The sequence below is a fragment of the Rhamphochromis longiceps genome, linkage group LG16 (genome assembly GCF_057381845.1).
Source record: "Rhamphochromis longiceps isolate RC_006_pf linkage group LG16, R_longiceps_female_GT1.1, whole genome shotgun sequence".
Classification (NCBI taxonomy): domain Eukaryota; kingdom Metazoa; phylum Chordata; class Actinopteri; order Cichliformes; family Cichlidae; genus Rhamphochromis; species Rhamphochromis longiceps.
The window spans coordinates 24,258,128-24,282,670 of NC_140572.1; the positions used below are offsets into that span (position 1 = coordinate 24,258,128).

The following is a 24,543-nucleotide window of genomic DNA, read 5'->3' on the forward strand; positions in this document are numbered from 1 at the left end:
AAAGTATTAGTCCTATATTGCTAATATCGATTTGTTATCAGTGATTTGGTTTAAAATTGGGGGCTGTGTGGGTTAAACTTTTCAAACCATCGGCGTAACTTTGTGCTGAACATTTGGGGGGGCAGGGGGTCAAAATCTCTGTCTAAATAAATCTGGGTAAATTCCCAGATGCTTAAACATGCAACTATTTTGCTGGTAATAACTGAAATGAGTAAAGAAAATTAACAGCCTATTTATACAAGATAATTCATAATTTTATTGGGGAGATCATAACCTCCCTGGAAATTACGCCCCTGATTCAGACACTTCCCCTAAAGATGTTTGTATTGCAGATCTGTTGGCTCACGTTTACATCGTTTAACACATTTGCTAAACAATGCATCAAAGCAAAGAAATAAAATATGCAAATATTTGTGCAACAGGGCAGTGGTTTGGGGGATGAGAGTTCACACTGTACAAACTGTCACACAGAATGAGAATTTAACTTCTAAATATTTAGTTTTGGTCAACCCTCACCTATTATACTGCACACCTGGAGATGACTACAATGAGGTTAGTGATTCATATAATTTCATTACATTCAAATAATATATTCTTCCAGCTTAAATGTTAAATGCTTTCACGAAAAAACTGCCAGACTGCAATACAGTGTGGATAAGACCAAATAGGACACTCCCATCTCTAACTGACAACAATCTAATAATGGCATGAACAGTGAGGCAAACAGGAAGTCATCTAAGATGAAATGAGTAAATGCTGCCATGCCCATTTGCTTTTGTAATATATTGTGAACCACAATCTGCACTCTAGTTGTTGCCCATCGTGTTTTTCTATACAGAGCTTCCGATGCGTTTACTGTCATAAAAACTGATATCGATAATGTGTATGTAGCTATGAAGACTGCTGCACTGCCAAGGTTGAAAAATCATGTGCACATATGAACAATAAATTTAGATTAAAATACCAAGAAAGGGTCTCTTAAATGTAACACTGACTTCTCAGCATCTCCCCTCCATCCCCCAGGCCTTCCAAAGCTGTTACTGTCATAAAAGCTGATATAAGGAATGTTTACTGTACAGACAGATTATGTAATCTTTTGGTTTAAACTACAGAAGGAGAAAGACTTTTAGGAAGACAGCAAAAGGAGAGAGAGCAAAAAGAAACTTACTTCATTTCTAACAAAAATAATGTGTTTGTTTTATTTTAGCCATGATGTAATTGGTGCAAGCAGACCCTTTGTACAGCTGTAAAATAAATCACTTGACCTGCTGTCAGGCCAAACAGACTGGCTCAGGCTTAGCTGTCCCACTCTCATCTCCCCATGCACTCCTGACACTGAGCCAGCCCCACTAATATCTGAAGAAGCAGGTGAGTTCTTCTATGAGTCTAACTACAGGAGACCGCTTGGAAAGTTGTTTTTTTTTTTTGTTTTTTTTTTGGACAAAAAGTCACTGTGATTTCAACTCACCATTAGTTTTCCATCCTCAACAGGTGCAGACTTCACTTCGAAAATTACTTGAAAAAGCAGAACTTTTTTCTTTTTCTTTTAAAAATGATTTAAAATAAGCCTTTCTGTCCGATTATGATGCTTCACGCTTCTTCTGGCACAGATTCCTGTTGGAAAATCCTGAGAGAGAGAAAGAGACTGTGTCTGCCCCAGCGTGCCGGAGGGAGTACTGTACTGAAGTGGTTATGGGAATCTTCTCAAGTAGCTAATAAGGACAGAGATGCTAGAAATTATCATGGTGGGAATTACTGTGGGTATCAAGTAGGTCGATCAGTAAGACATAAATAATTAATGCGTGGTATATCTTTTTCTATTTTGTTATTTCTCTTGTTGCTTTCATTCCTAACAACATGGGCTTTTTTAGTGCTGTTGTTTGTTATTCGTGTGTTTAATGGATGCAGTGCCCTGTGATCTCTTTTCTAAGTGTATATCAAGAATCCTGGATTCTTGATTCTTGATGGACATTTGCATTATGTGTAATGTTTTTTGTTGAGTTTGTGTGCATGGAGCTTCTACTGATGAAGCTCCAGATGAAGCTCCATGCTTCATCAGTCAGAAAAAAATAATATTTAAATGATTACATATGCTGGGGAGTGATATTCTAAAGGTTTTAGACACTTTGCACCCAAATGCTCCAGGAAGACTGGAGAAAGGAAGACAAGCAACGTCTATGAAATATTGTTTTGTTTTGTTTGTTTGTTTTTAGGAGCCCTGGAAAATGCATAGATTTAAATACAATACTCTCATTTATTTTTCAGGTGTGATTTAATGTTATTTGCAGTCAAGATCTTTCAGAAACTGAACACGCCATATATTTTCCAAGATACGCTTTACAGTGTTTATGTATTTATTTATTTTTAAGACTTAACAGACTGGAACTTTTAACTTTATTATATGCATGGATGGGGGATTGTTGGCTTCCACATTTACCCTCATGATGTCGCTGCAGACAAATAAAGCGTTTATTAAAAGGAAGTAAAAAAACAACTAGGCTTCTTGAGTCTTTTGACGGGCTACGCTTGTGGATTTTATTACGGGATGGTCGTGCTGGGTTGTTTTTTCACGTGTTCATGCCAAGTTGTAAGTTGAATGCGCTGCCGTTATATTCTGAAAGCCACATTAGTACTAGGGAGCAAATGAGAGAAACGCCCCGTTTTTGCGCTTCAGTGTTGCGATGCAGCGTCATGTACACAGAAAAGTTGGCAGAGTTGTGCAGTGTGTCAATAGACACACATATATGACTGCATGTGGTTCATAGGGAGGGACGGAGGAGGATAAACTACTCTAGGATGGTCCGCAGAAAAATGAACGACCGCACTGCAAAACGGGGTCATGGATCTCTTATCGAGACAGTAGGACTCCACAACTAAGGTTAACTTTTTTTTTTTTTTTTTTTTTTTTTTTTTTTTTTGGAACACCGATGGAAGTTGGAAGCTGCTTAGAAAACCAGCTGCATTCATGGTAAGGCGTGATTAGTAATCAGTTTAAATCATAATGCCATTTTCTGTATACAAAGAAAGGAGGAAAACGACTGGATGCGAATGATAATTTGATGACCTCATGTGGGATTCGCCCATATTTCAGTATTTGCCCGATTGCATCACTTGAAAGCAGCAGGTTTGACAAACTGGTACAACGTTTAGTATGCTTGCTCCCACTAAAAATGAATTGTGCTTTTTGTTTGTGTTTGACTAGTCCGGGAGAGTTTGTCAAACCAATGAATTTAGTAATGGATGATCATGGATCCCAGTCTCATCCACGGAGCTCTGATTTGAGGTATGTAGAGCAGTCATTTGGATTGCCAGCTGTAATAACTTTTATCTGTCAGCCAACACAGAAATCATTAGGATCTAACGTGTTCCAGCAGAAGTGTTATGCCCATTAATCATGTTTTATTGTTTTTTTGTTTTTTTTAACTGAACAATCTCCGTGGTGCTGATCTGCAAAAAAACTAATAATAATAATAATAATAATACAAATAATGAATAAAGAAAACAGAAGTAGGAAAGACTGAAATAATGACATGGAATTGTGTATCAGTTTTCCCATTGTGGAGAAATATAATATCACAGTGATACCCTTCCACCTAACGCTAGCAAATGGGGTTCTGACAACAACTGGCTGCTCATGGCCAGCTGTTTTTTAACAACCAGTAAATTAATGCATCTGCATAAGAAACTTTCAGCTAACATTCCTATCACTCAGTACATCTTAGCAGAGTCAGTTGTTGTAGATGTTTCAACCTTTGAACTCTCTTCATTTCCTGCTCTCTGAGTTTTACTGAGAAATTGCCTTGACCATATGCAGAGGTCATGGGAACTATTTTGCAGGCAAAACATTCTGCCCCCTGTCTCTGTGATGAGCCTGGTGGCATTTTTTTTTTGTGGGTTTTTTTTTTTTTTTTTCCTGTGTGTGTGTGTGTGTGTTGGGGTTGAAACTGATATTCTGTAATGCAAACACTGATTTGTTACGTTTGAATTGCAGTTAAAAAATGCTGTGCATATATGACAGGATGGAATTTCCCATCAGCTTTTGGTTCATAGCCTTGGAGATGATGTCAGCTGCTTGTATTCCAGTGGTTGGAATCATTAAAAGGGTAGAGTGAGTTTCCAGAGCTTTTTTTATAGCCGCTCCTCACTCTTTTGGCATTCAGAGGCGATCTGCCGAGATTTTCAGATTGAAATTAGAGGTGAGATGGAGAATTTGAGCATATGACAGTTTCCAATTCAGTCTTCCACGATAGCTATACAAAGTTTCCAGTCCTGCCCTGCATACTGTGATTTCCTCATTTGTTAAAATAGCATTCCGGCACATTATAGTTCACTGAAAAAAAGCAAAAAAAAACACAGCTCTTTCAGTCTGACTTTTATTCATATTTCATAAGTATTGTGTCATCTGAGAGCACAGCCACACTCCCTGGCAACGGGGAGTAGCAGACTACCTAAATCTCTCTGTGGTTTGAGTATTATTTGGAAAAGTAAACCACACTCCTCCATAAGCTGCTGGGGTGTAGATGAAGACATGTGTTCCCTGTCTTATTTCTGGCTTATTAGAATTGGGGTGACTTAACCCACTGCTTCTTGCTTTTTGAAACGCAGTCATACATGAAGATTTATGTGTGACTGCACTGACCTCAAAACCTATGTGTCATTTGTTTTCAAGCAGAGATGTTGCTAGCACATACACATATGTTATTTTGACAATAGGTAGTGTTTCTTTCCTCCTTCAGTTCTTAGTGTCTTCTTTTAGCATTTCAGTAACACAGTTTTGAAAACCATTTCTAACTGTAATCATCACTATTATGTCCAGTAAGAAGGCTTTTTAATTCCTACCTACTCCAGCAGTGGACTGCTTGGAGCTGGCCCCACTAATTGGACACACCTTAAACCATGATCTCACATGGCTGGCTTCCCTCGGGGGTAAAATGTGGAATTAGTTAAGGTATTGGGAATCGCCACAGCTGTTTCCCTGACGTGCAGGCAGTCATAGGGCACAGCTGCTCACACGAGTTACAGATGAAAACTATGACAAGACTGACAGATCAAACTGTAACCCTTGAAGAATGCAGGCATGTGGAATTTGAAACACAGTGACCAAAGTAAAGGTACAGAAAACACAGGGCCTCAAATAGGCTAGAGTCTTTCCCCTTTCTTTGTTGAAATTATACCTAGAGACAACAAGTCTGTCGTCTTTTAGAAAAATCTATAATTTGGCCTACAGCATGGTGCCATCAGAAGTCCCACTCAGATTCTGTGTGCTCAAACGGCAAGGCAAAGGGTGTGATTTAAAGATGTCCACCCACTAGATGCAATGAAGCAAGAGGAAAATGAGAAAACGACAAGCTGTTACGGGTAATGAGTTAGTGTGTGTTTGAATACTGGGTGTTTTATCTCATGGATGCTTTCAGACTGAAGAGGCTAAACCAGTCAAAATGGCTATCATCCAGAAAATGGGGAAGAATGGCTCGTCTTTGTTACCAGACTGAATCCAACGCACTGACCGTAAATACCAGCAAAACTTCTTAATAAACAGACAAGAATATTAGTTCAAATTTTTTCTTCTTCTCTTTAAAAAAAAAAAAAAAACCCCAAATATTTTTCTAGTTTTAAAACGCTGAGGTTCACACCAACCTGTTTAAGTGAGTTTAGTGCACAGATCTTGCCTGCATGTAGCCCCTCTTTGTTTCTGTTATGCACTTTTCCAGGGCATAACAGTTGGATGCCTCCCACTCTCAGCCTGTGTAACATTCAGGGTGACCTCGCATGAATCAGGCCTTTGTGTGGCCTCAATAGAAACTTTTACATATCTCCAACAACATTCAGACATTTTATGTCACAAAGAACAATTTCCCTTCATTTGCATGACCTTCATTATCAGTGTTTGTGTTGTTTAGATGAGATATAGAAAAAGGCCAGCAAATCACAACAGGCGTGAGTTAAGTTTACTGCAGATCTGTTTAACAAGACATTCTCCCAGTGACAAGCTTAAACTGGCATCAGGACAATAAAAGGCAGGTGTAATATGAAGTTGTACACCATGATATATTTCTCTAGAGGGCACTATCACTGTGCATACAGTATGTTTGTCATGCATATGCGCGTTGAAGCACTACACAGTTCCTATGTTGAATTTTACTAGTTGTCAGACTGCTAATGAATTGATATTCTTGTGAGCCTTATCATCTGCTAACATACAGTGTAGCAACTTAATGAACCGCAGGGTGACACAAACAGGCACGTAAGCAGTTTCAGCGAGGGCATTCACACTGAAACTGAGCAGGAAGTTGAAATACTTTGGAGTGTGGATCAGGCAGTGTGGCTGTTCCAGCTGTGGTGCTTTTTGTGGCATGGTTTTGTAAAAACTGCAGTTAGACATAGTGTATTACTCCATGCTGTAAAGAGTCTCAGTTCATGTGATCAGCAAAAAATCAAATGCATGCCGTGCTTTTGAAAGATCCCCCCCACTGAAAACAACGCTGCATTGTTTCAGAAAAGAGGACACAGTGTGATAGCTGAAATTATGACTCGAGGGGGATGTTTGCTCTCTCGCTAAGTAACTTTATTTAAAGTGTCCCTTTAAAAAACAAAAATAATAAATCTGTGTTTAGTGAAATCTACAGAGACTGAAGTAATAATTACTGGGCCTTATCTTTTCTGTGCAGTTTCCAGAGTGGGGCTATTATGTGTATCTTGAAAAGAATTCCTGGCAGCCCAGTCGACTTCTTTCATGTTCACCTTTCTGACAGATTTATTAAATTGAAATATATTCATTTAAACACAGACAGCCTGAAAAAAAAGCTCTGCGTTCTTTCTTTTATGGTTGGCACACATATTTTTCTTTACATAGCCGTGGCTTTGTTATGGTGCAATGTTTGGTGTGAAAATATTTGAGCTGCTTAGTGATAAAGTGAGGGTAATGTACCATAGCAGGTCCAGTTCACCGCTGGAATTATGTCGAGAAATCGCACTGAATGGACCCAGATGTCATTATCTAACTGACCCGCAAGCTTACTCTGGCTCTGCAGTAGCATTAGGCACAGGGTGAACATGCAAACTGCCTAAGGCAGATTGTGACAAGCGGATATTATACACTACAGCAAAATGCTAATAATGTCACAAGATCGGTCTTTAGATATTTTTAGAAGTTTGCAAATTTATGTTAATGACACTGGAGAATTTGAGTTAGATCAGGTGATATAAAAAAGCGCTGTGGGAACAAGTTTTTGTTTTGCTTGCAGTAATAAACGATACACATAGGAGGTGGCGAGTTCTCATAGGGTCCATGTGCTCTTTTTCCTCCTAATTTCTTTCCATCCCACGTTGCTTGGGAAGTAATGGCCTTTCCAGACCCTCCTTAAAAAGCTTGTGTTTACAGTGAGTGACCTCTTACCAAATTACCAGCTGCGGCTCTGGCCCTGTGTTTTGTCTTTCTTCGGGAACCGCCGTCTCTCCAGCTATGCGCCTCTATAACTTTTTTTGCGATAAAAAAATTGTTATACAAGTGATAAAAATATATTTTGAGCAAGGAGGTAAGTGTAGGTGTGGTCTTTTGAATGGGTGAATGCAGTTGTCATGATTTCTCTGTGAAGGGGGAATAGGGGAGATGAAGCGGATGAAGATAAGGGATTCTGTTTAATGTGGGCTGAAAAATGGGGTGGTGCAGGAAGGTGAAGCTCAAAGTCACAAATTGCAGGTAACAGATGGGGGTTGGCTATATTAGGATTGCAGTGCGCAGGAATAAATCAGACCGTCTTTAACAAATTGGCTGAAAATCCAGCATGGGGGAGCTGCCACCCCACTAAGGAGGGATTTTTCCTTCACGGCGAGGACACTGAATGTGGTGGCTAGGTCACCTAGCCGCCATCTGCAGAGGTGGCCCACTGTGTTTGCCTTCTCTAGTAATGAAATATTTTAGTGGCAGTCAACAGACAGCTTGACTGTGGGGGAGCCCCAACATCTATTAGGCTGTCCTTGAGTGACTGGGAGACAAAACATAGAGTAAAGAAGGCAGAAATGAGGGTGGGAAATCTTGAAAATGGGACAAGTTTGTCATAATAGGTTAGGGTTTAAAGAGAATCACTTGTGTGACTGTATATGGGTTATGTAAGTGTAGGAGTATTGATGGATTGATGATGTAATTAGATTGAGATTCTCAGATGCAGCAACTAATCTTTTTGCTAACTCCCTAACTCTGTCCTTCCAGTCTGCTACATACCAACATCTCCATTCATCTTTTATCCTCCTTATCATTCGATGGTATTTGGTGGTGGTGTTTGTAGAGTGGATTGCACATTCTAAAGTGAAAGTGTAGACCTGCTGATAAAGCACTGGCAATAAGCACTCATTTCACAATAGAAAATCAAATGTATTCCGTACCAGACAGTGTACAGTTTCCTAAATAAAGCAAAAAAAATTAAAAATAAAGAGTTTCAAGTCGGTCACAGTGTTTGGAGCAAATTAACACAGGAAATCTCTATTTATTTTAGAATATTGTTAGTTCTAGTGTTGTATACTTAGTGTGTGTTCAGAGTTTTCTTCTTGAAGTGAGGAAAATTAGGTGAAACTTCAGAACTTAATGCTTCAACGCAATCCAAATCCCGGGCTTCTCGGTTTTATGAAGAGGAACTACATGCTGTTACAAAGTACATGTTATTTTCATACCTTTGATTATCAAGTAGCACTATCATTATTGTTTTGCGTAACTGTCAACTCGTCTAACATGGTTTGGGAGTGAGTCAGTTCTGCAGAAGTAAGGTGTGGTTTTGAAGAGTTGGCAATGTCTTAATGAAAAGTAAACACAGCAGCACCACCTGAGGAAGTTAGTGAGCAGGAAAATTTCCAGGATGGGTTTAAGCCCCAGTGAGAAGATAAAATAAATTAGCATGCAATCCCTTTGACTTCTCTCGTTTGTTTACTGCCATAATTGCATCATTGCCATCATGAGTAGATCATTCATGATTAAAACACATGACAATTCAGCATATTTACCAAGTGCACTGTGAGCACACATGCTGCAGCGTGTGCCAGTAGACTGTCCATTGGCTCCGCCCACGGATTCTGCCCAGGGAGGCAAAGCTGCTTACCTTTCTGCTCATGGCCACTGGGAGAGTGCTAAAACTCTCAGAGGCACAGCAAGAGGGCTGATAGGATTTGGGTACAGGAGGCAGATTTCTGATGTCACAGCTTTGGGCGTGGCTTTAAGGTGGGCCCTTTAAAGCTATACTGTTAGATTTTAGTCTGTCTGACTACTCATGGGAGACACACAGCAGAATGGAAGTTATTTGAGCGGGAACAACTTTAGGTGAAGAGGTAAGAGCCTGGAATGAACTGCTGGCACACTGAGAGGAAAAGCAGGTCTCTCACCTGCTCTTCTAATTTCTGCTTCTCATTGCTCCGTCTGTGTGATTATCTGTACACCGTAACACTGCTGCTACTTAAGTGTTCTTAGGGCGTTGGAGAGGACCCTGAAAGGCTTTTGTGTACTCACTGTTTTTGCATTCAGACTATTAGCAGTATGTGTGTTCTGACTTGAAGTTGAGGGTGTGTGGGACTTCCTGCATTGTGGCATGTTTGAGCCTGTACTTTTGACTGCTAGTAAGCTACTGCTGGTTGAGATCTGGGGTGTTTTGGTCATTGGAGCATTGAATTGTTGCTCTTGCTTCTTAAAATAATCAGGGTGTTGTCTGATAGTGTGACCAAAGGGCTTCTATGAAAAAGAAGAAAAAAAAAAAAAAAGAGAAACTGTTTGCTTCCTCGTGCATGAACCCATCATTCCCTAAGGGGCCATCCAGCTACCCAGCAGCTGCTAGTACAGCACAGTAGTCTTTTATTATTATTTTCATTATCATTATATGTTTTTGTGTTTGTGTTTTAGATTATTCTTGGTTTAGTTTCTTCAGAGTTAGTCCTATTTGATCCTTCTTCCATTTAACTGACTTTAGTAGAAAACAAATATACATATGCAATTACTTTTTTTTTTTTTTCCTGGTAAAAGTGTGGCCTAGCATGTATGTTATGTGGAGAATCTGGGTATCCTTTGGTTTGCTCCTGCTGATGGTCAGATTATGTTTTTCATGTTTGGCTGTTTATTGTAAAGCACAGCTAAGTGTCTATATACACGATCTTTCTTATCTGATGTCTGTCTTTTAAAAAATATTTTCCATATATGACATGCAGAACAATTTGTAGAAGCACTTGCATGACAGATTTAATTAAGATTTTATTCTATGCCTACATCTCTCTTTATTGTTTTCCCAAATCTGATCAAGGAGATATAAATTTATGCATCTTTCCTGTGATCTAGCACCAGATATCTTGTGTGAAACATGGCGAAAAGACCTCTAACCGTAACTTTTTATGTCTGTTATTGACATATAGAACTGGAAACCTTTTGAGGGGTTTTGATGACTTTATCATGCTTGAAGACTGTATTGTACTGTAAGTCAGTAAAAAAGGAGTTTTGAGTGATTACCTTTTTGTATTATAATTGAAAGACTGCCAAATGGGAGTGATTTCTTCTAAGATGAGTGCGTGTCCATCCCTCGGGCAGGCACTGAATAATTTGATGAGTATGAATGAGTGAATCATGTGCTATGACTCTCCAAATCCCCAGATAAAAACCTAGTTGAACAATAGGGAGATTTTCAATTTCTTCTTCACCAACACCGTCATCACAACACCAAATGACAGAATATCCTGTCAGTGGAGATCAAGAAACTCAGAGTCAAAGCCAAGGAAGAATTAGTTTGTGTTATTAGTGGCAGATGGTGGCCTACACCTCATTAAGATAGTTTGTGTTGTTATTTATTTTAATTTGCCACGTGTCTGTCTTTATCTGTTTTAATGTTGCACACATTCCAGTTTGCAAATTTGTTGCCATTATATCGAGAAAGAAGGCAAGGCATCATAGTGAATGTTCCAGTTCATTTGCTTTTGCTGTTAAAGTTTACAAGACTATCTTATGATAAAGTAGAAGACATGGCACAGCAGCAACAGGTTTCTATTATTTCCTGGTAGTCTGTGATCATGTCCATTAGGCTTGTTCTCAGATGCTAAATGGGCTTGTTTTTGAGTGCTGGACCTCCCAGAGAAACCTGTAAATGAAACAGCACAGTCAAGCTTCAACATGTCTCCGTCTCATTCAGCCACTCATCAACACAGGCTGGGATGGCACAAACCAACCAGCTTGTGTGTCTTGGGTTTGTCACCTACCTAATATGTGATGATAAAGATCACTGATGACACAGCTGTATAAACCGAGCTGACTCTGGAACCGATGCAAAGCTGTTGTGTATTTTTCCATAGGGGTTTATTAATTGCTTCTGTTTGGTGCATTCAGTCAAATATCACATGATGCATTTTTTCCACTGAACAAAGCATATGAGTAAAACTAGTTATCTTGCTATTGGGTTCATTTACAGGGTATCTAAAAAAGGTTTAGATTATCCTCCAAATGTTTTGCCAAATGAGTAACCCCAACTAATGGAATCAGCACTTTGTACACAGAGCAGAGAACAGCGTGAATGTCTGTCTAGAATTTCTATTGTCATTTGTAGGGATTTCCTGAGTTATACGTGGTGATCCGGGACCATCTTTGTAGCCTGCTTATTATTTTTCATCTAACACTGTTCATTACTGCTCTTCGTCCTGCAAAACCCAAAGTAAAGATGGCAATATTCATGCAAAAGGAGTGTGACAAATGCTTTTGCTCCAGGTGCTGCAGAAGCGACAGCTTGCCTCCACTGCGACGCATGTACCTGTCAGTTTAGAAACATGCAGAGGAACTGGTGTGCGTGGCAAATTTGTACAATTATCGGAGATTTACTCACAACAAAATCACAATTCTAATGTGACCAAACACACAAAGATGGGGAGGATAAGCGTGTTTAGAAAAATGGTGTCAACACAAAGCTTTGAAATCAGCAGACTACACCTCTGAACTTTGAACTGTATTGATTTGTCTGGTTAAAATCCAAACAGTCAGTGATTAAAACATTTGAAGACATTGTAGCTTTTAATTGACTCATTCTAATATAAGACTGATGCATTGTTGTTTTCTAATAGGAATTTTGGTCAAAGGTCAAACACTTAATTTAGTAAACCCTTCTTTTTCTTTTCTCAAAGTAGAAGAGGTCTAAAAGTGTAAAAAAAGTAAATCTAATTTGGTTCTTACTTAAGATTTCTTTCTGTGCTCTGGTCTATGGATTTTAAAAGGCTGCATAGTCACTGGAACAGGTTTTTCCAGATTTTATTTGGTGAACATTATGACATCAATGTAATTCAGTGCAGTTAAATGTGTGTTGTGGAAATACAGGCAAAGTCAGGACAGCAAGAGAACTTCATGTCACAGCATCGCCAAACTCTTTCACTGTGTTGTTAAAAAGGCCCTTCGCCTACTTAGATGTTAACATTTTCAGATGTGTATTGTGAAAGCAAGTTAGACGATGGTATTCAAGTCTGGTTGAAGTGCAGATCACATATTTATTTCAAGACTCTAAAACACTGGTGGGCAACTCCAGTCCTCGAGGGCCGGTGTCCTGCAGGTTTTAGATATCACGCTTGGTCAGCACACCTGAATCACATGATTAGTTCATTACCAGTCCTCTGAAGAACTTCAGGAAATGTTGAGGAGGTCATTTAGCCATTTAAATCAGCTGTGTTGGTTCAAGGACACATCTAAAACCTGTAGTACACCGGCCCTCGAGGCCTGGAGTTGCCCACCCCTGCTCTAAAACTATATTTGAGAGGATTTACTGTTATGTTATTCTCTTAAGTACAAGTTTGGCCTTAATGTAAAGTCTATATGTGCACAACTTTCTAATGGACAAAGTTTTAATGAGTCTGATATAGGTACAAACTGTTACAGTAACTGAATCAGCTGAAGATTTAAGAGGCAAAGCGGTGGTGGAGATATCTAACAGGACATAAAATAGCTGTTTAGTGATGATGCACAAGGGAGCTTTTTTTTTTTTTTTTTCCCTCATAATACACGCTGTACATTGACAGCAATGCTAAGACTAAATAACGACTTTGATTGGCATTATCTCAAGGTTATATTTTAATAATGTATTTGATGTAAATTACAAGTTTGAAACTGGTTAGCAATTCCAAGAGGTCAGAAAAGGACTTTGCACACAAACTAATGGATTACATTATGGATGTTGGTTTGAGTGAGGTTTGCAGTTGACCTTCTTGTTTTGTTCACTCAGAATTTATTTGTTCCTTTCAGTTTTAAAGGTAATACATCCTGTCAAGTGTATGCTTTTGGAACTATTAAACAATAATGCTGTAAATGCTGCGCAGTATTCACTAGTAAAGCATGCAATGTGTTGTCAGTTTTCAAAAGCACTCACTGTGATGGTAGGGTTTTTGCACATGGGAGAAGTTTGCCTTGAAGGCTTTCATGCCAGGCAGGCTCTCTGGGGGGTGATAAACATTGTTTAAAGGGTGTGTTTCAACCCAAATCATGATCTTTTCCTAAACCTAACACAACTGCAGCTGAAAACCAAGAATAATATAAAAGAAAAGGAATCTTCCTGCCTGGAAGGCTTGAAGGCAAGCAAATCCTATCAGCCATGTTGTCAGTAACCATCACTTTCTGATTTCTTTTTACAGTGCATTGTGGCAATTTTGATAACTGGAGAATTTGAGCAACACTACATAGCAGGCATACGCAGGATTCTGTAAACTTTGAATATTTTCAGTCATCAGTCCTGGAGGTCTTGGTATCTACTATATTAAAAATTAGTTTTCTTAGCCCCTGGCTGCAGATGCATTTTTCCAGCTTCCCAGTCTTAGAACAGTAGGCTCATAATCATAGTCATGTAGCATATGTTTGCAGCGCTGTTTACTAGCATGTTTCATTTTCAATGTATTCTTTTTAAAATTTCATTCTAAAGATTCTGCACTTCATAATATACAACTTAGTATAAGTAAAGTCCTATATGTTACTTTATGATTTATAGTGTCTGAAGAGTATCATTACTCTTGTATTTTTTTTTTTTTTTTTTTTTTTTTTTTTTTTTTTTTTTTTTTTTTAAATAAATGTGTGTGTTTGTGGTGTATATAAATGTCATAGTGTTTAAGGACATCCACCCCCAGAGCGATACTAATAGTCCTTTGGTAGACTCGGCTGAGTGGAGCAAGTGACCTTGCATTGCTTGGATTCCTTTGTTTGAATAAGACGTGCCCCCACGTAAGACTTTGCAGGCTGTAATTCACAGCGCTTGGTCTGCAGAACTTTGTGTTAATCTACGCTTACGCCAACTGAATAAAAAAAAATGACACCTGGAAGTTTCTAAAGTTAGCGAATCTTGACTGACTCACTGATTAGATGTGCCGTTTATTCGACTTTCTTATGACAGCATCCGCTGTTTGTTTTTTTTGTTTTTTTCTCTTCAGACAAAAGGCAATACAAAACAAAATGTGTAACAGTTAATCTTTAAACCTTATAATGACAAATCAAAACATTTTAATTTATAGTCAAAAGCTTTGTGGAAACGGTGTCATTATTTGAAATTCTACTTGTCACAGATGTTTTAAATATGTCTAACAGATGGCCAGCTGACAGAAAGTCTTTGAATAAAAGGTGTGTGTGGGTGTGTGCATGTGTGGCAGCCAGATCAGCCTGTAAAGCTCAGATAACTGCTACTGCTCTCTACCACACTTTATTTACATAGTTTTCAGGAATGTTGAGCCTTGACAAACACTCAAATTGTGTTTGTCATATTTGCACACATTGGAGAGAAATTTTCTAACTGTACCAAGTGCTGTACACTAATGCACAGTCTTGTACACACGGAACAGCACTTCACTATAAAACTACATTTTCCCTTGCACGGTTTCTGTGACTGAAATTGAGTTCTGTAGCTTGGATCTTTTTATCAGTCTCTCACATGTCTGTCCATTCAGAGCCATTTCTTCAGGCTCAATGAGTAAATCTGTTCACTTGGTTGTCTTGTGACTTGTTTGCAAAGTGAACTTGATCTCTTTCATGTATTACCCTCATTGCTTAGTGAAAACCTGAGGAAGAAAGATTTCTTTCATTCTGTCTAGTGCATTTTGATTTTCAATCAGAATATTGTCTGAAGTCCCAGAAACCATTTAATGACATTTCTTATAATGCACACACAAGTAGGGAAAGCAACCCCAGTAAACTCTAAAATGTTCATTTGTCTGGCTTTGTCAGAGCAGAAGCCAGACTTTTTATGAATAATGAAGCCATCCTGAAAATAATTTACTGTTTCTTGTCCAACTTCAGGGTGTCGACCAAAAGCAAAGCACCATCCCCGCCTGGATTAAAGAGGCTGGAGTCCCCAGGTTTCTCCCAGCGGTACCCAGGAAACCCTTATTTAAAGATGGACCAGAAGGAGAACCTTATTGATAAAGAACTCTCTCTGACCGTGGTTCTGCCTGGTGGAGTGGAAACAACGGCCATAGTTCATGGAAGGTACAGATCACTTTATCTATATCTGTATATACTTAGTGTGCGTGTAAAGGATGATTTTTGTTATTTGCTTCCACGTGGTGTGTGTTAATACTCAAAACATTAAGCACTAAATCGTGACACTGATGTAAACTAAGTCAGTGCATGAAATCTATGAGTCAAACAGGTGGGATAGCTGCAGGTTGTGGTTTTAGACGGCATGTTTGTGTCTCTTTATTTTTATTCAGACATCAGTCTGGATTAACTCAATATACTGGAGTGTTGTTTTTTTGCATACTGCGTGGTTTACTAATGCCTGTAGGCAATTATGTGAGAAATTCGTAAAAAAGATTCAATTAAAATTGCGAAATGATGTGCCGTATGCGTGCTGAGCTAATAAAATGAGATGAGATTTTGTGCAGATACATGGAACAAGATGACATCATCTAATTAGAAACAAACGGCAGCATTGCAAGCTGTAACTTGCAAATTTCTAGAACCCAATAAAAAACTGACTCAATAGGTATTGCCTTGAGATCCAAACCCATGAAGTCAAAAGAGTGCAAATGCCTACCAAATAGAAATCAAAGGAATACATATTACAGAGAGTGAAATGCACTCTCTGGTGAGGCTGTAGCTCAGGAAGTATGTGAGGTTTTCTAAACTGAAGGCTGGTGGTTTGATCCCAGGCACCTTCAGTTTATAAAGTGTCCTTGTGCAAGAGACTGACCCTTAAATAGCTCAGTGTGTGTGTGTGTGTGTGTGTGTGTGTGTGTGTGTGTGTGTGTGTGTGTGTGTGTGTGTGTGTGTGTGTGAGATGGTTAAATGTGACATAAAATATTACACTGTACAATGTGGTTTTTTTGTATGTTTTGAATCGGTTAATAGAAGTACTACATTACAAAAGTACTCAGTCAGAGTAGAAAAGCAATATACAAATCCACTTACCAAAAAAAGGCTATTTTGTAAAATTATTAAATGATGATATTTTTAAGGTTTTTACATCCTTCAGTGAGTGTTAACCCTTTCCTAAAAATTGGAAATTCAAATCGTCATTGACTATTTTAAAAAGTGAGCTCTGTGACTGAAAGTTTGGTTGCGAGAAAGAAACACAATCTTCATGTAAATATAAAGGATCCGGTTTTGTCCAGTTAAATTAAGATGCAGTGTTTCCTCATTAATTTTTTGCTTTAATGTAATATTTTTTCCCTCAAAAGCGTAGTTTTGTGGTCCTGGATGAGTTGGTATTGAATAGCACCATGCAGCATTTAAATACACCTAAATTCAGACTCTTAAGTCTGACTTGCATGATTGTAATCACATGTGTGTCAAACTTTTAGTCAAGCGTTTACTTAAGCTATCACTATCTTTCTCACAATGCACACAGTTTATAAATATTCTTTCAGAGTTATCTTTTGCACTTCGCACTGTGTGTTGAGAAATGACCGAAACTAATCCAGTGTGATCAGATTAAATTGACCTTTTTTTCCTGTGTCTAAGCCTCTTTAGAGTTGCTACACAACAGAGGTTATTTTCAAGGTACATTGTTACATTGTGACAATATTGACAGTGTCAGTAAAGCTACAATGTTGCATGGCTGTTGCTGACTTAAATCCCTGTATTTCTCCATTGCACTGTTTCTTGCAGCTTTTTAATCAGTTCTGTCACTGCGTGACATAAGTTTTGTTGTTTGTTTGTTTATTTTTTTACATGGATGATTTGAATCTGCCGTGGTAAACAGATTATTAGATGATCATCTTCAAATTTTAGTAACCTTTTCAATAAGGGATTTAAATGTTTTTTCTGATATTTTTTTTTAAAGCAATTTAAAGGACTTACAGTGAAAAAAAATTGATTTAAAAATAGTTTTCATTACTTTTTTTTGAGACTTTATGTCACATTTTTTCAAATGAACTTTCATTTGCTTCTTTATGATATGTCTCCTTTTCCTTATGTTGAACTAATCATACATATTTATTTCTGTGTATCTTTCAGCGAACCCCTAATGGATCTTCTGGTGACACTCTGTGCAAAGTATCGCTTGAACCCCTCAAGTCACACTTTAGAGCTGATTACTTCCAACAAGAACAACATCAAGCTCAAACCCAGTGCTCTCATAGGAACTTTAGATGCAGAGAAGATCATACTTAAACCTAAAGGGGAGGATAAAAATAAGAAGACAGGTCCTCAGATGCCCGAGGTACATGAATACATTGAACGTTATAGTCTCACACACAGTAAACACCACAACAGATTATCAACCTGTCTCCTTCTGTGTTCTCCAGGCAACTGTTCGGATGGTGATAAACTACAAAAAGACCCAGAAAACTATATTGCGAGTAAATCCTCGAGTCCCCCTTGCTGAACTATTACCAGCAATCTGTGAGAAATGCGAATTTGACGTAGAGACAACAATCCTGTTGAAAGATGTCCAATCAAGGACCCCTTTAAACTTGTCCAATTCTCTTAATGATTATGCAATACGGGAGGTTTATGCAAGAGACACACAAGGTGAGTGCTACTATAGTAAAAGGCCAAACTCACTGGTTTTGCATATTGGCTATCCCATGTGTTTCTTGCTCTACCTCTCCAGCTTGCTTGTTGTGTGTCATTGTTGTGTGTTTCACGTTCTGCACTAAACCTCATGCTTTTTGACTCGACAGCACAACCTGCTACGCCTGTGTGTCCAGACTCACCGAGTTATGCAGGTATTTCAGTTTCACCACACGATCGCCACCAACAGAGTCATCACATGTCTCTCTGTTTTTATAACAGCATGTTTTTTGGGGGTTGTTCTTTGTTTCTCAGGAACAGTCACACCGGGCAAAGATAAAACTCAAAAAGAAAAGGAAAATAAAGGCCTCTTTGGCGTGTTCAGAAAAAGCAAGAAAAAATCTGACCAGGTAAATGTGACTTAGAAAAAGTATCTTAATTTTACTAATTGGGATGTTGCTGTATCACAAAGTACATTGAAATCTTTAGAGGGAGGTTTGTTTACTTTGGTTTGCTATTAGTTAATGTTCACTGTGTTGTTTGGAAACAGGTTTCTTATCATGTTCTGATTGGATGTTTGTTCTTTAAAGCCAACGACAGCCAGTGCCCCAGCTTCTCCTGTTCTCGTGAGCAAGCCTCGACCACTCAGTATGGCTTTGCCCAGCTCCAACTCGTCTCTGCTCGGCTCTCCGACAATCTCGACTGATGCGCCAAAGAAGAGGCGTGCACCCCAGCCTCCGATCCTCGTATCTCAGAGCTGCACCTCTGACCCTAGGACTCGCCAGAGGCTCTACTCTGAACCGAATGTTCGACTGCACGGCGATCAGGTGAGGCCACTGTTAACATGGTGTGTCTGATATCTGAGCAAACCTCTGACAAAATTCGAAACTGACAAGACAAAAGGCGACGTCTTTTATTTTTGAGCGCTGATTAAAATAAAAATGTTTTTTATGTAGGTGTGTGGCCTGAGTCGTGGGTCGTCAGCAGAGTCTTCACTGAAGAGAACCAAACGCAAGGCGCCGCCTCCTCCTGCATCTCCAAGTGCAGTTGCTCAAGAACCTGTTTTTCCAGATGAAAATGTGCAAGGTTTGGTCTTTTATTTACATTACATTGAGTGATAATGAAAAATAAATAAAAGTGACTTTGTAGTGTAGATTTGGATTAAATGTGTGACATTTTGGCATGTGTGCGAAGGGCTCAACAGTGAATTTTGCTAAAGCTTGTTTTTTGTTCATTTGGTTTGTGTGCCTCCTAGTGGTGTTAATTGCAAAGTGCTTCATTATACATCCCGAGAACCTCTGTATACACTGCTCAGAGCATGCACAATTACACACTAAAAGTGGCTCTTTTGGCATGTCTTATTTTTCATTTGTGAACAAGAGTTTGTGCCAGTATGGTGTTGCTTGCACAATCTCTGCCCTTCTACTGTGGTTTAGTGTTTTTGCTCTTGAGCTTATTCTCCCTGTTTTCCTGACTATATTTAGTATTTTGTCCTCAAACACCTGTAAATTCCTTTTTGAAAATATCAAAGCATGTATATTTTGAAAATACACAAGGAAGCTTTTTTCTTATTTTCCAAATCTCTGCAGGTTTTGAATTCTTTAACATTTTTTCTCTTGGTTGAGAAATACTTTCCTGCGATTGTGTAGACACAGTGAACCTTTGCTGTATTTGTCCTGTGAGGGGAAACTCCGCCCGTCCTGTATATAGATCAATTTAAAGCAAAACCTAAAAATATTGTTATTTGACGTTGAGGGAAAAAAAGGTTGGCTTATATTCTTCAGTTAAAGACAGAACGAAGATCACAGCTTGTTTTCTAGCTTCCATATTTTGGTGATATCTAGTGGTGTGCTTTTATTAAAGTAAGTTTTGTGATTCTTTTTGTTTTCTTTACTTTTACTTTGACGTTAAAAAGTCTCAGAACTCCTTTTTTTATTATTATCCAAAATCCCTTCACTCATCACTTATCCCCCAGTTATAATTCACAGCTACAGGATGCACAGTCACTGCTTTCTCCTTCTAAACATTTTATCATTTCATCCACTGGCTGCTCTTGATCTTTCCCAGCGCTAACTTCACAGAGAGAGGTCGTCTGCTCCGTAGCTTAGTGTGGCTCAGTGGCTGCTGAGATCAGAGGGTGAGAACAGTAAGCTTTGTTTAAATGGCCTTGAAATTCCTTTAGCTCAGCGCCCCTGTGCGAGTGCTTCCCGTAGCGCTAAATTAAGAACTGGAGAAGGGAGAATGAAGTGTAAAGGATCGTTCAGTGGAGTTTATTTATCAGAACCATTTAAATTAGAAACTTGGCACCTTCCTTGTGGCAGATTTAGTTTATAATAGCATTAGTTGTATTAAAAATTGTGTGTAATTTACAGCCAACACATCCCTTTGGCCAAATATTGTTTTATAAATATATGATGTTGGATACGCTACTAGAGTCCTTTCTGTATTAGAATAGGCCTTTGACTGACCTTGCTTTTTATTTTATCATGCTTTCCAGCAGGTGATGCTGCTCACAGACTGGAAGAAATAAGGGAGCAAGAGGAGATGACTGCATCTGTAATGTCTGCAACTGCTAGTAAAATGCAAGGAGTAGACGACAGCCTCAACACGTCATCTGATGTTTCGCCACATTCCCCGTCCCCAGATGTTGAGATACAGAGCATGATGTCAGTGGAAGATCAGTCCCCTGATCTGTCTTCAGATGGCAAGTACGAAATGAACTCTAGTAATGAAACTCAAGTCTGACATGTTTGCATTAGCAATACCTTTAATTCTTTGTTTTATTTTCCCAGTCAACAGCAGAGCACAGTGAATGATTCTGTAACTCAGACTGTGAGGAAAACTGATGGCGCAGACTCATCTGAACTGGCAGATACTAGTGGGTTTGCACTGCAATATTGTTTTCTACTTTTTTGTTCTTCTACATTTTGCCTTAATTAAGCAAGTCTGCTCTTAAAGAAGGTCAAAATGCCTGTTTCACATGAAAAATTCTCCCTTTTCTACAGATTGTGTCCCACTTCAAGTTGAAAATTCCATCTGTCAGGAGTCTGCAACTCACAGTGTTGAAACCGAATGCAGTACTACAACTAGCAGCCTCCCACCGCCTGTAATGCTGAATGCGGAGACACAGGCCTCTGTTCAAGCAAACGCTGAAAGCCTCAGGGAGAATTCGGTGGCCACCAGCACATCATGCTCCACTGCTCAAGTGCAATCAAATTTCACACAGCTCCCCGTGCCCCTGCCGGAACACGCGGACGAAGATTCCTCACCAGCAATTGCCCCCGTCTGTGAATCACCCGGGAAAAAAGATATGGCCACTTTGACGGAGGATCTGGGACCTCCTGAGCTTGAGCAAGCATTACCCCCCACCTCGGAGACCTCATTACGCCAAGATTCAACACCAAGTGCCCCTGTCACAGCAAAAGTGCCACCTATGTATGCCACAGACTCTGAGCCAAAGCCTAAGCCTTCCAACGAACTTACAAGGGACTACATCCCCAAGGTGGGGATGACGACGTATACTATTGTGCCTCCGAAATCTCAGGAGAAACTGAGATATTTTGAAGTTGCATTGACACTGGAGACGCCTACTGAAGCCTCACAACAGGTACTCAATACTGGTTCTGCTCATTCAGATGAGAGCACAAGACAGATGGAACAGGAAGTCTCAAAGGAAAAAAGTGAGCTGCATTCTACTTTACACAGGGAAGATGGACTGCCTAACACTGCTACTAATCAACACACTGTTAATGGAGGTATACCTGAATCTACTCAGTTGTCATCACCGACAAGTTTATGTAACACAGACAAGGTGTCATCCTCAGTTGGGGCATCTCCAGCTGGGTCCCCAGCAGAGGTCAAGGAAATGAAAATTCCACCTGCAACGAAACCTAAGCCTGCCTCTTTCCGCTTGTCACAGCACAAAAAAACACCTGGGTATTATGTAACTTCAGCAGCAGAGAAGAGTCTTGGCGCCAACTCTAGCTCTGGCCTGAGGGAAGTTCAAGGAAGTGCAGAAAGAGCAAACTTACCACCCCCTCCTCTTCCTCCTCCTGCGCAGTGTGACGAGGAGACAACAGGGGCCGCTAATATTCAGCTGACCCCTAAACAGGTCAACAGGAATGTGCCCCTCATGAGAATGACAAGGCAAAGTAGTCTGCCAGCTAGAGAGCCAAGCACTGGGCTAAGCTTGGAAAAATTTCGAAGCTTTGCAGCACCCAGGCCTTATTCTCCTGCCACCCCGTCCCGCTTTGCTCAGGCAGTGTCCTCGGCTGTGAAAAGGAGTCATTCTGTTACCTATCGGCCAAAGCCACCTCTCTCACCCGTGTTACCACCTGTCTCTCCAACTCCAAGTCTCTCATCTGTCACAGAGTCAAAGCAGTTATCTAAACTCAAGGTTAGTGTTCATAGTGCTTCACACTGACATTAAAATATGTAAGTAAAAAGTTAAAGTAAAATAAATTTATCATCTACTTATGTGACTACAGTTATTATTTGTAGCTTGTTTATACTACATATAGCCTCCTTTATGATGGTTAACACATCCACTTGGTTTTCCATTAAGAGGTTTACAGATGTAGACAAGAGTGTCAAGACATTCGTCTTATAACAATATTGTTTTCCAAATGCTGTTGAGCTTTTTGGTTTGGTATTGTGCAAGGCTGTTACGCTTTGGCCCGTGGGGAGTCTCAGAAATATTATAACCTCTGATGAATAATGGAATACTGTTATATAGTTCATGTGACCCATTTTTAAAACTCAATTTTGGTTTTAATATAGATTACCTGCTATATTCCCAAAGCCTTTAAAGGCAAAGCATAGGGATTTGCGTGTTTTTACCTGACTGAATGTTTATCTTGTCCTGTTGAAATTAAAGATCAGTAAGGTTGTGGTGTAGCATTTTGTATGTTAATAGTTAATTTCAGGAAATGATAAGAGAAGCTGTGAGCGAGACGAGGATGAGTGAGTGGCGCAATCCACTGGCAATGAATAACTAAACAATTCAAGCCACTTTACGGTTTCTTAATTATTTGTGCGGGATGTTGTGGACATGATGAGACTGCATGTTTCATAACCGCATGCTGTCTGAGTTTTGATCAGTGTGATTTGTAACTGTGGCCTAAGACAACAATTTTCTAATAACTGAGCAACAAATATAGAATTTGGTTTGTTTGTCACTCCCAGTACATTAAAAGCACACATAATCAGTTAATACTAACCAGTATGTAACTAACAAATTTATTTTTCTGCCTTTCATAAAAATAGGAAAACATCCTAGAAATCTGTCAAAAACTTTCAAGTTTAGTTTAAAATTGAAAAAAAAAAAAGATTTATTAGGCAAATAACAAAGTAAATAAATTTAATACATTTATTTGTTTTTTTGCATGCCACATGATAGAAATGTTTGGATATATTGCTGGTAATTCACAAATCAGATTATGCATCCTGAACAGAGTTAAGTTGTGAATTCCTTTTTAATCTTTAACTTTTCTCAATAGGCAGTAAATAAAAAGGACTATTGTGCGTAGATGAAAAATCAAGGTTAATTCTAATTAACTCAGTGAAGCATGTAACAATTTCAAACCCTCAGGAAATAGTCCACATTTTAATGGTGCAGTGTTGTGTGCTTTCTTTCTTCAACGATGTATATAGCTATACTTAAAAGACATAATGGCTGGTATGACTTTTTTTGTATTATACTGTGTAGGGATGATCCTTTTCCCCTCTCTACAACAAATCCCACTTGTAGCCCACATCTTAAGGAAATACCTTAAAAGATATTGCAGTCTTTTACCTCTTTTATATTGTCTGAAATAGCAGTGAAATCCAGTGATTGCAGTTTGTTTCTTTTCTGTGCATTACAGGACTGTGAACATAGCGAGGTGGATAGCAATGGCTCTACTTTACAGAGCGAAGAGGGTGAACCGCCATCTAATAGTGACAATGTTCAAACGGGAGAGTCTGGTCCATAGCAGTGCCTTAATTCTTCTGACTGCATATCATTTACAGTAAGCAGAAACCAACACTTGACAATAGAAGTTCTTGAATGTTTCCACAACACTTGAATGAAACATATTTTTCTCTTTCAGGAGAAACTTGTCCTGCCTGCTTTGACTTCTCTGGAGCCCTTTATCCCAGGACAAAGAAGAAGAAAGCCCCCCCCCCCCCCCCCCCCCCCCTTTTTTTTTTTTTTTTTTTTTTCTTTAGTAGTTTCCAACAGCATACATAAAATCATATATTTTGTTAATTAACAATTGCTAAATTTTGGTTTATTTTCTCACATCATTAAGCGATATAACCCCGGCTGCACATTTTAATGATTCTATTTTTATTTTGTTTTCACTCGAGTGCTCAGAGATGATAAATAAGAACAATTCGATAAATTATTAGTGATTTCCTGAGTTGTAATATTATTGGGTGTATTAAGAAAATGTATTATCTAAATAATACTGGATGTTTAGACCAGACCTGTCTATATTTAAGTATTACAGAGTTTTGTTTAATCTATATGCAGAAAGACACTGATGTGTACAGTACACTTATTGTCATTGGCAAGCAGTGTTATGAATAAAGCTTTTATCAAGCCGGTTGCCTTTATTATTATAATCATTGCTTTGATT

The 24,543-nt window shown here is 38.9% G+C and overlaps 1 protein-coding gene across 4 annotated transcripts; it reads left to right on the forward strand.

Annotated features, from left to right (window-relative positions):
- The first annotated feature begins 2,530 nt into the window (after positions 1-2,530).
- On the forward strand, positions 2,531-24,509 carry cobll1b (cordon-bleu WH2 repeat protein-like 1b). 4 transcript variants are annotated; one of them, XM_085385005.1, is made up of 14 exons: positions 2,531-2,968; positions 3,203-3,283; positions 15,266-15,454; positions 17,426-17,630; positions 17,716-17,941; positions 18,094-18,138; positions 18,239-18,333; positions 18,514-18,750; positions 18,880-19,009; positions 20,421-20,631; positions 20,716-20,801; positions 20,929-22,319; positions 23,788-23,931; positions 24,013-24,509. In XM_085385005.1, exons 1-13 carry the CDS (start codon positions 2,928-2,930, stop codon positions 23,893-23,895), a joined length of 3,045 nt encoding a protein of 1,014 aa, XP_085241131.1. In that variant the 5' UTR covers positions 2,531-2,927; the 3' UTR covers positions 23,896-23,931; positions 24,013-24,509. The 4 variants fall into 4 exon arrangements, with proteins under 4 accessions (XP_085241131.1, XP_085241132.1, XP_085241130.1 ...); XM_085385006.1 differs by lacking the exon at positions 3,203-3,283; XM_085385004.1 differs by lacking the exon at positions 2,531-2,968 and having other exon boundaries at positions 3,156-3,283; positions 20,424-20,631.
- Positions 24,510-24,543: the final 34 nt, after the last annotated feature.

Coding starts and splice junctions, on each gene's coding strand:
- cobll1b (XM_085385005.1), top strand. CDS start 2,928: ATGGAAGTTGGAAGCTGCTTAGAAAACCAGCTGCATTCATG. Junction 17,631..17,715: donor CAGGTCCTCAGATGCCCGAG/GTACATGAATAC, acceptor TGTGTTCTCCAG/GCAACTGTTCGGATGGTGAT. Junction 18,139..18,238: donor AGACTCACCGAGTTATGCAG/GTATTTCAGTTT, acceptor TTTGTTTCTCAG/GAACAGTCACACCGGGCAAA.